Here is a 16433-nt window from a genome sequence, read left to right on the forward strand (position 1 = left end):
CATATTTTATAGTTATGTTCTTATACCATCTAAAAGCCCTTTAAATCCTATTAAGGACCTAACATCACAACTAGTAGTTATAACAAGTGACTAATTAATATTCTCAATATTACATACTCTAAATAGATTGACTGTGGCGTGACACACATCATCATTGCTTTGATTTGTGGTTGCGGTGAAGTGAGATAGAGCAATTGCCTATTTCCTCTAGACACAAAAGCTTTATTCGATACAAATAGACAAAAACTTGCCCACAATAGATCGCACAATGATACCATTGTTGTCATCGTAAGAATAGACTCGGAAGATGGCTATGATGCATATAATATGGGAGTTATAATTTATTATGCTAGTTTAAGTATAATATTCACACCTCGCTCTATAACATATGAATTAATGATCAGTTATTTGATTTATATCATCATGTTATAACTTGTAAAATATTTAAGTGTATTTACCGAAAAATATAATCCACATCAACGTGTTTACAATTGCATCAAAAGAAAAAGGTTCAATTTATATTCTATCAATTTATATATTATTCTATCATGTCTGTTAGAATTAAATGATATTGTCTATGATCCAAATGTTGTAAACGTTTAAAATATCTATTCGTCGATAAATCCATCGAACGATTGAATAAATTAAAATGAATTTCCATTTCATATTCAAAATACAGTCCAGTCCGGCTGTGCAATATTGGGTACAATAAACTTGATGTCTGACGTTAATAACTCCAGATGAATTCGAATCCGACCAACACAAAAAAAAGGTACAAACGAATAAAAACTGTGACTAATAAAATGCAATTTACGAATTATGCTAATAACGCACCAACAACAAAACAGAACGTAGAAAAAGGTAAAAGAAAACTTGCAATATATACCAAAACCACAATGATGTAAGATGAATGAGCAATCAGAATCCAAGTTTATTAACCTCGGACAGCAGACGCATAAAAAGCTAGAAATCCACCAAGTAGTGACTAGATCTGAGATAAGAGATTGATTGGTACTATAAATGAGTGGTGGATTTTGTGACCTGGACGGATCCGTAAGCAGGTCACGTTAGGAACGAAGCAATAATAAAATGCTACTACATAATATCTCAGACCCCTTTCAGCGATCCCCGTGCGGAGAGAATACTAATTAAAAACACGGAACTACTTTTAAATTCTAAACAATTTTACGACTGAACTAGACAATAGCAGAAATCAAGATCAGGTATAGATAACTAACCAACAGTTAGGTCTAGTCAATAGTGACTAGTCTTATAGGGTATGATCAACGTGTTTCCAGTACAACATGAGTCGAATGTACATTTAAATTGTCACAATCTGGAAGTCATACGTTTTACTGCTCTTAACATTAACTGCAATAATAGCTGGCATTGATAGCATAATTTGAAAGGGCTTAATCAAAGATGGAGATGCCATTGTCTGGTAAATAAGGGACAAGCCAATTCAATAGCCCTGTCGAGAGTCGGGCCGTTGCACTAATTGACTCAACTGTGTAAATACACGTAAACCCTATCGGGCCTCGATCGCAAAACGGCTCAGCAAATAAGAAGTTATGTACACGGTAAAAAATTAAGGCCAAGTGGATAGGTGCCTCTTGCGAAATTTTCTCGCGAATTGGTAGATGTTGTTTGAGTAAACACACAAACTGAGCGAACACGATTGAGCACTTCCCCTACTTGTAAGCTGATGATGACACAGAAGTCTTTTTTTTGTCTAATACACGTCCAACGGTTAACTTGATAAGTTTATTTTTTAAGACAATTAGGTTAGAAGAATAAAATTAAAACCTTCCTAATGTATGTGGCCGTCTTATATAATAATTTTGCAATCATTTAAAAGAATTTTAATGTAAGCAAAAAAATAAAATCAATTGAAACGAATTATTAAATCTAGATATATCCAAACAATGATTCATAATGCAATGCAATACGTAGGTGTAACTAATAACAGACGAACATATTTTTTCCCAATATCGACGACTATTCAAATGTTTTTACAAACAACTTTTTTATTTTTATCCTAGTATAACAATAGAGGCAAACGAACGCCTTTCATGTCCACGTTATCAAAAGCTAGACCTAGACACAGAGCACGACCAAACAGGGGATAAAGGATCCCATTACGATGATATGCAACTATCTAGCTGTGACGTATCCATCAACGGTTATCGTATTTGGAAACACACAATGTATCAGATAACAAGGAGGACATACGCCGCGTGATTAGCGCATTGGAAATATCTGTCGATAAACTTTCTATTATTATTCGAGAAAAAGTTTAAATAGCATATCGAGTGTCGGTAAGCGACTTCCAACTATCAAGGTCACGAGCGTGTTTAGAAAACACCAGTTGGCAAGTGATAAAAAAAAACAAAATATAATTAACAAGAAGTTATAGATCGAGACTTGAGATGTCTTCGAAATTAGAAGGAGCACCCAGACAATGACTCCGAAGCGTGACTGTGCAGCAATTCAGGAGACAATCTAAGACAAGATCTAGATTGTAAAAACATTCGGCAGCTTGCTAAAGTACGCTCAAAAACAACCATAAAGAAATCGATTTCATGCGTTGCGATAAAAAATAGAACTCAAAATGCATTCAGAGGAACTAGTTCCGTAAAAGTTACGATTCATCCCCTGCCAATGACCTAAGACCTTAATGTATTCTTACCCGGTAAAAAGTTCACAACATGATCAGCGAATAAGAATCACGAGAAACGCACATACGATTTGTGCGCCATTTTCGAGAGCTAATAATTTGAGTTTTAAAATATCACTCAACGAAAACACTAATGTATATAATTGAGGATATTCTATAATTGCCGACGAGATTACATCTCAACTAACCAATATTAGATTGCTTTTTATACCACCTTCCATTAGAAGTCCTATTATTAACTTGACGTGCGTTGTACCAGTTAATTTTAACTAAACGTTCCAGAACACAATTAATCGAAATCAATTTCTCTAGGAGTATAAAATCCATTTCTCATAGGAATCGCAAAGTCGATTAATCATAGCGTAAATCAATTGGATGAAGTATTTTGGCTTTTTGCGCGTAGATACGCGATTTGCATTTAAAGCGCGATTTGGGGTTGGGCGTTTTTTTTTTTACTTTTTTTTGCAACACCGCAAAGGTACGTCACGATAAATAATTGATGCGTTGAAAATTTTGATCACGGAATCGTCCGGGCTCTTTCCCGAGGCAATAAAAAAGAATCAGCAGTGTAACGAACAGACCAATGAACTTAGAATCGCACGCATCATTGAAATGCAGAGGCGCAAAATTTGTAAATATGCAAAGCGTCTAGACTTTTATCTGTTCAAGGACTAGCGAGACGGAGCAAAAACCATTAGATAATCCGAGCCGCGGCGATTCGACGCGCCTGCCTATCACCTAACGTAACGCATGGGACAGGCTATCGAATATTTTTGCGCACCGTTTCCAATCAGGCGCATGTGATTTACCACTGTGGCAGCAACAATGACGTGACCGAAGAGACAGTAGCTCTAGACGAAACTTCAAATAAGTATTTTATTTACTCTATAACAAATATGAGAATAAATAAACGAAAAGTATTATAAGTGATTAAGGTATTTTACAAACTGTTGCTGTTAACCAGCACGAGAGGAAGTTAACAATTAACTCCAGCAATAACATAATTTGCGACGAAATTTACGCAATTGCCACGAATTCAATACTGAATCGAAGTTCATAATGGCACGATGTAATATTCCAATATGTATCGTCAATCGAAATTTATACGGAGTCGCATAAAGAATTGAGTCACCGTCGATGCATTCAAACAACAATGCCGAAATTTGTATTCAATAGCCAGTGCACGGGTAATCCAGTGGGTGGCACCTTAGACAGATCTAGAATTTCATGAATACTGTTAAGACTTTTTTTTCGTCACACACTTTATGTCAGCAGTAAGCCTGTGTATAAATGCAGTGCTTTATTTCACTATGTATTCTATTTTAAAGTAAGACCGCTTCGCTTCTTAAAAAGATTTATTGAGAGAAATACTACGGTAATAGAATTCCGAAACAACTACTTCGTAGTAATACTACGAAAAAAAATATACAAAACGGCCTTGAATTCGAGTAACACAGCTTTGTCTATACCTAGGCGAGTTTGAGAACCTAGTCTATATAAACCTGTGGTTTCACTGAAAACAAAACAATAAAGCTACTGGTTTAATGTCCTTAGGACTAATGTCGCGTTTATTACCGTAAATAAATGTTTTATTACACCGCAATAAAACATTTACAATCCTAAGAAATCGTCTTAGAATATCACCACACACGTATAACTTAGATATAGTTTTGCGGCTTAGTCTCTCGCAGGTGCATATTCTAGTCGCATAAGAGTTGTTATGATAGGGGAGATGGTACAGGCATCACCCTCACATGTAACGATTTTAAAAACATCCATCGATGTGTCGTTTTAACTGTCCTTCGATTAACACACTGACCTGAACTTGGGCATATTATTAAGTTTCCCCTATTGTAATTATTTCATCCAACCTACCAACTCTAACCATAAAAAAACCCAAGTTACCCGTCATATCAATGTGCAAACAATTGAGCCTGCCATTAGTTATTGAAATGAATATGTTCTGAGAGCATTAAGCGACCTATCACCCCGACACGATCATCCGTGGTTTTAGGCATTTTTTTTCCATCGACGACAAGCGTGCACCGTGCTTCGTGAGCGGTAATCAACTCGCTGACAAGCGACTAATGCATGTAAGTGGAAACGTGCTCTCTGCACACCAATAGATTTTTCCCGTTACAGCCTAATGAAAACGTGATTTTGTCTGAGCATCTTCTCAATAAACAATGGGCTGACGATGAAATGTCATATCATGTATTGTAGTTTGAGCTTGAAGCTGGAGAATTGCTGAACGCTTCAATTTATAGAAACAGTTACTCAGACGTAGATCTATACTATTCTTTACGTATTCAAATTAATTTCGCAGTATCTTTCGCTCTATCGTACAACAACTCGGATTTAATACATTAGCAAAACTAACTAACTTCTAACTCCGTTTGAATTTAACGCATGTACGTGAGGCAATTCTTTAGAAGTATTATCGTCAAGTCTAACTATGGAGCGACAAAAGCCACGAGCTTGCAACACTGTAAGGGAAAGCCAAATGAATAGACCCTGTATACCGTTAGCCGCTACAAATGCATAAATCATCGGAGGAAAGCTAAGTGGAAAACGTGACGGATACATTTATGAAACGTCCAGCTTATTTACCGAGCAATCTAATGCTAAATGCAGAAGTTAATATTCCAAGCGACCGTAGCAATTTTAATAATTTATTATTTTCGGTCGTTGTCGCCGCTGAGTGATGTCAGGCGGACGGACGAGGGGGGCAAAAATTCATCGGACGAATAAAACAATAGCATTGTATCGACAGATGTAATGACCGATGAAAAATGCATGCCATAAAACTTTGTGTAGACAAAAAACGTGTTTGCCAATTTGCATTTTGTAGAAAACACGCAAAAAACATAGGTGCTTTTTATTAGCGCATCCTCATTGTCACTGACGTGCTAAACGCGCGATTCACGATAATTAAACACAAACACAATAGAGTTTTTCAAAAGAGCACACTCGCGTCCATAATGTTTCCTTTGTCCAAATATCTCGCTTACAACCGGCAACTCGTTTACTTGTGAATTGTGGATTGCGTCAAGGATGTTTACTAAAGAAATCATCAGTTTGCTCAGATGTAAATTGATCCCATGAAGCTGCGATTATAATCGTACGTATATTCGTATGTGGCGTGAAGAAACGTACCTTCCCAGGTATCCAACATTAGCAAAATGCGTGACGTCATTAGATTCGCGTGAAAATGTTCTCATGATGATAGATCTGTTTGTAGCTACAAATGCATTTGGCCGCAGTAACCTAACGGTATTTCAGCATAATTCCGAACAATAGGTGTACGTACATTCGACAGAGCCCGTCCGTCGCTATGCTACTTAACTAGAGGAGCATAATTAGCATAAATATAATCAAGAGACAAAGAAATAAATTATAATGTTACCAACACGCGTCGCTAAAGAGACACATTGTGGAGTGAAAAAAAACTGACACACGTCAACCTTAGAAGGAAGATTCGATATATGATACAAACTCAGCTTGGTACACGCAGCGGACACGACTCGGCGATTTCATTGTAAAACGGGGCAAAAAGAAATAGCGACGGCCGTGTAATGAAATGCTATTACAAGGTTATTAGTCAGTTGCCTAGAGCTTTAATCAATGTATACTTTTTGTTACTATTTTGATATATATCTAATTTGACGTAATTTGAGTTGATAGTAACGAGACTTCTTACTACAAACGTGATGAAATCGCTATTAATTATTTTTTCGTTTCGTATAAGTTAAACACGTTGACGCTCTAAATATTTGTCGCGTCGTGTAAATGGATACAGAATTAGACACCAATGGGTATCGCTTTACAAGCTTTTGATTCGTGCCGGTACAATGGAGAGAACTCCGATACGATACGATATTATGATTCGTATATGTTTTGTGCAATTTCAATTTATGTTAAAAGTGTTTTATGACGTTAGAACGAATAAATTTAGAGAGATACAATGTAAAACCCAAAAAGTGTGTCGACACCGTATACAAATATCTCTAAGTCCTCATATAAACAAACCGGACAAATAAAATATTTCGATCATCACGTACAGTTATCGTCTCCGTTCTTAGGTTTCGAATATCAGCCTTACTTTGTCCAAATCAATGGGGATATAAATTAACCAGCACAAACGCATTTTTCTCGACAACAATATTGTTATTATTAACATTTATAACCAACAACGCCATAATAAGGAGCACAGATATTACAAAAGTCGCGATTCGATACTCAATTACGCCGATAAGGAGTTTCGATAGGATTTCGTTGGGTCAAATTGCTTTGACACAAAAAAAATGCAAAAACACTTAATTCTACAATAAAATCGCAATAGTGTGCATTTTATTGCTAAAATACACATTTTTAACCGAAAAAAAGCACGACCCACATTACATTATCATCTTTACGTGTCATTATCATCAAATTGTGAAGGCGATATATTTAATTTGGTACCACCATCAAGGGTCAAGTGTTGGGGTCAATGTAATCCAGGATCATAATAACCTGGATATCGGAATTCGTTCCATTTGAGAGGAAACAGTTTTAACTTAATATATGTACATAGTTAGTTAAATATATAATTCAGTTTCTCAATAAATAGAATTGAGATTATGCTAATATGTTGGCGAGGCTACAATTTTTTAAACATAAGCAGATTTTTACCCTTCACGAAAAAAAATTGATATAAATAAAGCAGAGCATTATTTAAAATATATTGCATTTTCGTAAATTTTAGTCACCGGTCTGTTTAAAATTTCATAATGATAACTTGCAGGTTTATAGACACAGCAAACTACTTTAAACATGTTATACAATTAGATGGCTATTTTAATACACTAATACCTCTGCTTAAGGCACAACAAACCGATTGATTAAATATACAGATCACGCCTAATGTGCCCCGTCACAACGAGGACTATCCTATCGATATGTCAAAAACCTCATCAACCATAAAACGTCCGATTTGGGTTGTGTCCGAACCGAAATGTCGCAGCAATTTCAGAATTTGCAGAGGCGTTTTATAGCGGATGCAAATCAAAGTAAACAAATAAAAGCAAGATGCATTCGGACAACGGGCGGCGGGTCCGTCCGTCTTTATAACTCGTCAAAACGCTGAACAAATTCTGAAAGTCCTGTCAAGTGCGAACCGTTATGAATACCGAGGTGCAAACGGTGGAGAAATAAATGCTTTAGGTGTCTAGACCTTTTCGCTGTTTAAACTTTGCCCAGTCATTGTTTTAGGTACAGGTAACATACACAAGGAAGTTCATAGATGACAAATCTTTTATCTACACGTGCCGTTTCTATCTTATCGTAGAAGAACAGCGATTAGTGACAAACATAAATTCTATCTTTATCTATGAGTATATTTCCTACTTGACAAAGAAAATACGTTAATTGAACGTAACATTCCTATGCAATATATATTCACAAGGTAATCTTGAAGCCTATGTATGACGTTAGAAAAGTGTGTAGAATGCATCCAATATACATGAAATTTACCTCATAATTTGATAGTCATAAACATTGCCGTAATGGTAAAGACATAAATAACAACAAAGCTTTCTTCCGAGACTGAATAACGAAATTTCCCTAAGATGCGAACATTATGTCTTTTTAAATAGAGATTTTTAATTATTTTTTAACAATTTCATTGCTTATGTCAATATGTACACAGAGAGAATCAACCGTAATTGGAATTAATAAAACACAAATTACCTCCATTTGACGTGTAAATTGCTTTTACATTACCTATATAATTTTATTGATTCCGAATAACGCTGCTATGCAATTAGACACACCCGAATATACAAACGTAGCTATGGAATTTGGAATTTACTTTTTTTGTTAAGATCGCTAGTCAAGCGCCAATTAGGCATGCAGTTTTTTTGCTTTTACAGTATGCATACATAAGCGACTTTTACAGCTCGCATTATTTATTCGCTCGTCAATTTGATTGTCTTTGAATCTTGTGACTGAAATTTTAAATGTTTACGACTGCCATTTGAGTTATGGGAGGCTTTTAAAGTCGGGTATAAAGTGGAAATGTGTGTTTTATCTTAAATCACAACCTTAATTAAAGCTGAATTGGAAAAACTCAAATTGCCGGCAATATTTTAGGAATATAGCCCTGTTTAATATCTGAGTACATATTATCTTCTCGCCGGCCTACCTGAACTAAGGCATGACAGAATTTAAAGTACGATGCGTGCTTTTCTTTTTGCTTTTACGAATATATGAACCGGGGTTATCGTGGCCGTAATAAAATGTGTGATTTTAGATTCACCCATACCGTCCGACTTGTTCTTACTACCTGCAACTGGTAATTACAATATCGCCTTAACGCGAAGCGGGGCAGACAGAACACGACTACTGACCGGCTAAGTGAAATGGTATTTCTAGTTGCAAATTATATGGTGTCTTTGAAGCACTTGTGTTGTGTGTATAAGCAAGAATCGCCAGCATTTCTAAAATTATAGTATTCTGCTTAATGGACTCGATCGCCGCACGTGTCTCGGGCCGGATTTAGCGCGTACGCATCTCCAGCACGCTTTTTTGTTTGAGTTTTATTCATCAGTCACATCAGATAGTTGAAGAGTTTAATCCTGTTTTGCACTCTGTTTTTTGTATTTTAACTTGCGTTAATTGTTTGATTTCTTTGTAACTTTAGCACATAGCTTTTATTAATATCCTAAACGATATAATAATGTATTTTAGTGAATTAATCGTTGCTATTTTTTTATCTTAATTGCTATACTTATTTTTTCTTAATGATACGAAAATTGAGAAAATATCTGTGTTCCTAAGCTGCTTTCAACAGAACCTACCTCGGAATTATGCGCCGGCGCCCTAAACCGAAACACCGGCGGTGAGAAGGCCAGGGCTGCCCTCGCAGCGGAGGCCAGTTGCACGGCGCCCAACGCCGCCCGGTTCCCCTCGGAGCAGGCCGTGGGTGGGCCGCGTAGCTCCTCAATCTGTGCGCCCAGCAGCTCGTTGCGTAGCAGGCACCCGTAGGCGAGGTGGTCGCGCCCATTGCTGGCGTTCTCCGCGTTGCCCTCGTTGCGCGCTTTCTTGGCTGGTTGGTTCTCTGTGCCGCGGCGGATCGCTGCAAAGGAATTGGTATTAACTATAGATGCTGACAATATATTAACACGCATAGTAAGGAATTTATTTCAGTCACCATATTGGGGTAAGCATAATAAAACTTCGTGTAACTTGTCATAACAAGAAATAAAGTAGTCGTTATCTTATAAACTTTCTCGCTAGTTAAATAATTATTTTTAACAATAACCAAACGCCTTCAAATTGTCATTCCATCCGCCATCAAATTTGAATGGGACCACGTGGAAGGCACTAACTTTGATATAAGAAAAGAATCTTAAAATCGGTTCACCAAGTAAAAAGTTATGAGGTAACACAAAGAAAAAATGCAATTCAATCGATAACCTACTCCTTTTTTCTCAAATTCGTTGAAAAATCAATAACTGAAGTAATAATTTTAAGTTAACATCTGCACACGATTATTAATCCTAAACTTCCTGACGAAATAGAATCAGTTAAAAGAATACACCTAACATCAAGGATACATATATAGGCTTAATTATCCCCTCCGTATAAATTAATTCCTCGACATAACGCTAGAACAAAAAAAATACCTAAACCCAACTACCTACATTAAAACAAGTTTACCAGGTAACAATTACGTACAAGTGAGCCTTGATAAAGCGCGTTAACAATACGAAACGCACCGCTGATAAGGAGGTGAATGATCTATTAGACAGACAACAGGTTAGCCGGTAACCAATCCGTAAATAGCAATTTTATGCGCACGCGCCGAATTCGATCGTGTCCTGTCAGAGCCATATGCGTCGGCAGACGCGTGCCGCGTGAATCATTAACTAAAACGATGTATTTGAATTTAAATGGGGGTCTAGTTCATATGGAAATGGGTCATTATTGAAGGTATGGGTTATAATTTAAGAAAATCATTCGATATTACATAATTCAATAGTCATCTATGAGTTTCGAATAAGTATTCATTAACATAATAGTACAAGGTTATAGAAAAAAAACTTTCCATACTAAATACGTAGCAGACAAGTGGAAATTAAGAGTGTGTTTGTTTGTGGGAACACGCTTACCTCACTAACTGCTGATCGATTTCGAAAATTCTTTCACAATTGGATATGTACGCGATCCGTTCATGCTATAGACGTAACTACCGCTAGTTATATATTAACGGTGCTGCAAGGGGACTCTAGTTATTATCAACAATATAATCGTTCCAATTTTAAATATACCACAAACATAACACCCGAGCTACGCCCAATAACGTCACACAATTACCACCCGTCAATCACGCGCACATTACGCAAGACTACCAAATTCGCGACAGTCCGGGGGTAATTCCCAAAAATACACATTGTTCTTAATCTTTCACTTATTCGTAGGCATTGACATTGTGTTCTGAATCACGATGCATATTCCAATAGCCGTATATAGCAACCGTGATTCACCCGTTGGAGTGGCTTTTAGAAGCGCATAAGTGACATGGCTTCGATAACATTGACTCGCTTGTATCTAAATAGTTTCTTGTGACCACTGAAATGGCTTTGTTGTGCATAAAACTTCTACAAAGATAATATTTATATAGTCGAAGGGACAAAAGAACAATCGAATTTTGGATAGTGACTATTTTTATAACTACATTTGTAATACATTTCCGAAAATGAAAACAAAGCAATCAGTAATCTAATGACTTTCTTTTAATCTTTGTTTTGAAGACGAATATTATAAGCGTGACACGTAATTTCCGAATAAAAATCTGTTCAGTCACTTACATGAAGGTGTAACTGAAAAAATAAAACGGCTTTTTAAATGGTTACGTAGAATCAAATGACGTAATCGATTTTCAAAAACGTTCCAGAATTTTCGAGAAATTTCCAGAACAAAACATCCAAGAGAGATAGTAAAGTTTACGAGTTCAACGCGAAAATAATAGTGCATCGCACAGAGCTAATTTTAGACCCTTCCTAAGGTTATACCGGTTCTGGGCTTGGTCGCTGCAACTTCCTAGTTATTATATCTATATTCGAGGCTTTATAGAGGATATTCACACTAGGGGAGCCCTTTCTCTCTTGCATTATGCTCTTTTATACTAAATGCAGTTAGTTTTTACTTATATATGACATATTTGATTACTGGAGAAAGGTGTGAAAGTTAATGAATTACACCGTAATGAATATATAGATATATGTAGATAATTTAAAGTATCTACTATTTTGTTTATTTAAGTGTGGACAAAGAAAAACACGACGTATGTTGATTATTAACATTTCTGACGGTAGCTAAGAAAATAGAAAAAGCACGTTAGGGGAATATAAAAGGATACCTACTCCACTATAGATCATAAAGACAAAAAAATGAACAAAAGAAACTATAAATTTATGTATTTGATATAGAGTATGATAATTAAAAATGCAACAAAGCATCACCCGAAGCTATATACACCGTAGGTACACGAAAACTGGACTTGCACATAAACTTTGAATTATTATGTATGACAGTAAATTCGCTAAGTGGCGTTTACACTGACAACGTTTGACTTATCTCGCCAATGTGGCTGGTTGGACCAGTTTTCCAAAAATTAAACATAATCATTTTTAAGAAATATCCGATGTTTGATAAATCATTTCCAGATCGCTCTGATGTAAAGACTGAAACGGTCGGTTCCTATATGATTTTTTCTGTAAGGTGGGTTTACAAGAAATTGCTTATTTGTTCACTATATTGGCAAAAAATGATGAATAAAAAGTTCGCAGGTAAAAAGTACCTAATCTAAGTCACTCTCCGATCCCTTAACAATAGCAGATCAAATAAATCGAATCAGATTAAGAGAAATAAGAACGATTCCAGCGAGTGAATAATATTAATCATCAGCGGTTGGCTGGTACAAAACATTTCAACTTGTGACTTCAATCGTGACTCAGAAACAGGAACGTTTTAAAATAGCTATGCTTTTTCGTTATCTAAGACGGTGTTAAAACTAAAACACCCTTCAGTGCGCCCGGGAGCGCGTTGTTAAGAATATACGTGTACGAAGCATTAAAAGATAGGTGCCACGATTTAGTACGAGTATATCTTGAGAAAGTTTACCTACTTAGTTTGGGAGTATATTTTACTCACAATCGGATTCTTGTGGTATGAAGGCTGCTCAGATAACAATTTTAAATTGCACATTATTTTTATTTTCATATATAATTATATCCATATGACAGTTATATTTTGAAACGAATACGCATATTGCAAAAAATACACTAAACCTTACCTGACTAACACACGAGTATTTCTTACTACCAAATACATCATTTAGAACAAAACCAAGCGCATATACTCGTATTGTATCGATTACATCATCCGTAAGATATTTTCCAATGAACAACGTGATTTTCCACGTTAACATATCCCATACAGAATATGCAAAGCATCATTCTACGAGCAATCGTGACCAACAAGGCATCAAATTAATACCTAAACCGCAAACATTCGTCTTGCATCTTAGATAATCCTTCGTTTAAACATAACTCGCGATTTATCTTAGGCCATTTTCCATCCCGGTTCAACGCTCCCGGCGGTCAATCGAAGGCCTCGGAAGCGCACACCTAAATTGCATTTAAAATCTAAGTCGAATAAAAAAGGACATAATGTTCGACTTATTGTATTCAAATTACTCGATAGACATGTATGTGGTTTCTGCCGGTGAGTTGCAAGTGAGGAAGGAAAGCAAAATAGATCGATTTATTTAATAATTTACAAATGATACCCATCAAACACGAAGGAAATATGCTGGTTATGTTTTAATAACATCCAATATATTTATTGAGTCTGAGTATATTTGGTATTCCTCCTGTTAGTTACCCATTCCTGAGTATATTATATTTGTGGAGGGGTGAAAGAAAAGGCACAGTATTCATACCATTATGAACAATCTTTTTTTGCCACGTGGATAATGTATGAATTTTAATAAAAGCGCCCACTTCACTATTCGTCAACCGTCATTCACCAAGTAATCACACATCGGAAGTCCACACGCCACGTGGTTCCGGCTCAAATTATCACCGCTCGAAAATTTCTCAAACATCATGCGAGCGTCTAATGCCAAACTAATATAAAGTTCAATCACACGTTTCCTTCCTGAGGGATCGCCATACAAGGTGCGCAGACGTTACACTTATTTGGTAACATACGTGACAAAGAGACGTAATTAATTCTGACCAGCGCCAAATAAGTCGACATCCTGACACGCGAATTTGCGCTGAAATGATCGCGTGTTAGAGTTTATTTTCATTGGGTCGGCTAGAGGTGTAATTGTCAAATCTAACCGCCTTCTGCAAGGCCTCCACCTACGGTCTGCCCACATCCAATTGGGTCGCAAATTAGACCAAATATATAATTCGATAGCTGAGTATGGAGGAAGCCGAAATTTTCTACCTGATGGTCTTACAATACGCTTCGTAAAATTACATTTTGTGAAGCTAAATAATTTAAACCAATTGCATTTCCCACCTACACTCGTTAACTGATATGATTAACTTGTGACTTTGCGATAAGCTTCAAGTCAAACAGATACCAAACGCCAAATTATTGGGTTGCGAATACTGAAGAGAATATATCAATCAAATAAATAATTATCGATGATAATCATAATTTTCTTTCCATACATGATAAATTCCTTGCCACCAGCAGCAATCGAACCTAAACCTGATAGGTAGCACTCATTCACCAACCGTTGCAAAAAAGGGCATTCGAAACGTTGGTTCACAACGTTGATTCAACTTACACCAGCGAGGCTCTGTCTACATTATTACAATAATATTATACAGTCGTACACAAAACAAAAATTATAGCAACAATAAAAATCTCCACACTTAGCTAATTAAAGCATTATATAATATGTACATTTATTTTACTATCGAAGGGCGGAAACGGTGTCCAATTAGCATAATGCCTAAAGCTAACACCGTGCTTAAGGTAAGTTTTTATTAATAGTTCATTATATTCTTAACGCAGTATTCATAAGCACGAGAAAAAAAAGTATTTTCCATTCGCATGTACGATGGTATTAAAATCTTTGTGATGTTAGATTATTTATTTTAAACTGTAGTTTATTAAATAGGTAGGAAAACTCTACCACCCTATTAACATAAGCTTCGCTAGGCTCATAGTTGAGTCGCGGACGTATTTTAACCAGCTCCCGTGGCCCCTTCACTCAAGTGGCTAGACGGAACACAGTGGGGTTTTGGTCGGTAAGAATCCGACATAACCCACGGCTCCATCCCCGGGGGCCGTGGGTATCTATGCAAGATTTCCCCACTATAAAAAAAAAAAAAAAAGGCTCATAGTTGAAATCGTAGAAAAAAATAAATAAATGGCTAAAGAGATACGTCATCATTTCACATCATATTTTAAATAAAATTTGATATTTGATATAGTATTGAAAATTTCCTATTGTTGATATTTCACTCCAGTCTTCGAGTAGAAATGTTCCATGTGGGTTACAAGTTTTATACAGTCACTACCTAAACACCAAACTAGAATACATTTCTAACAATTTCACACCTAAACCACAGAACCGATTTGAATGGAATTTAGTATAGATATAATTTGAGACTTATTAGAATTAAGAAAATATAGAATTTATACGCCCGGAAATCCCACGGGATTGGGAGCTATGTAGGGAAAACTCATTCAAATCGAACAAAAAGCAAGCAATTCACATATTCCTTAATCACGACAATCCAATCCAAGTTTAACATTTATCTTTACACGTAAAATGACTTACGCAAGCACGCCAAAGCGCACCTCAGTAGAAATGTTATGACTATGTTATACTCAGAACTCACTTATACAGAGACTCAATAAAAACGACAGTTATACTAAGACTACGCATGGTGCACTTTTTCTAAGCAAGTCCACCATTAAGTTGAGCATCGAGACAGTCACTATCTTGCTTTAAGTGTGTCAGACACCTTATCGTACCTACGGAACAGGTGAAGTGGAAAACACAAGTGTAATCAGTAGGGAGTGTTGATAGCGATGTTGCCTCATTAGGTCGATATTTACAATTTGTGTGTTCGACACACGATTACATGAAAATGATATCGATTATTTGCTATGTGCATAATTTGTCTTTATCGAAAATTGCGTCAGCCGGTCCCGATATTTCTACTAAATCGCTGAACCGATTTTTACGAAACTAAAAACTGACGATTAAAGTTTCCGAATTTTATAGCGTAAGCCGCAGAGTCTAGTAACAATCTACAATTATTGCAACATTATATTTTTCTTCAAGTAAATACGCCGTTAATTCCAAACATGTAGTTAATTAAAACTCAAGCAAACGTATCAATAGTGAGTACAGTTCTAATACACTCCAATATCAACTCTAGGTCTCAAGTTGGCCAGTTAAAGACCACTACGTCCCGAGTTTCTCGAAACAAATGGGTGCGTTTATCGCGCGAGTATGCTTTCAGATAATTCGAGATACAATCGAGTTGAATAAACATCCGTTAAAACGGGTGAAAACGCTAAAGCTATTTGCGAAAAATGTAGTTTATTTTATAAATAACCAATATCTTTTATCGAGTGTCACGTATGATTTATTAAATTAAAAGGAACACAAGTTTAGCTATAAAGCTCCCTGTTATTTTGCTAACAGGCAAGGTATTAAGAAGAATCATGAAAAACA

General features: G+C 36.2%; 1 protein-coding gene across 1 annotated transcript in view; it reads right to left on the reverse strand.

Moving 5' to 3' along the window:
- The window catches only part of LOC119829961 (fizzy-related protein homolog), a 52410-nt gene that overhangs the window by 20172 nt on the left and 15805 nt on the right, over positions 1-16433 (reverse strand). The window contains exon 2 of the mRNA XM_038352707.1: positions 9514-9791. Within this exon, the coding sequence (XP_038208635.1) occupies positions 9514-9791 (278 nt within the window). The remainder of the gene's footprint in view (positions 1-9513; positions 9792-16433) is intronic.

Source organism: Zerene cesonia, chromosome 11 (genome assembly GCF_012273895.1).
Source record: "Zerene cesonia ecotype Mississippi chromosome 11, Zerene_cesonia_1.1, whole genome shotgun sequence".
NCBI lineage: Eukaryota > Metazoa > Arthropoda > Insecta > Lepidoptera > Pieridae > Zerene > Zerene cesonia.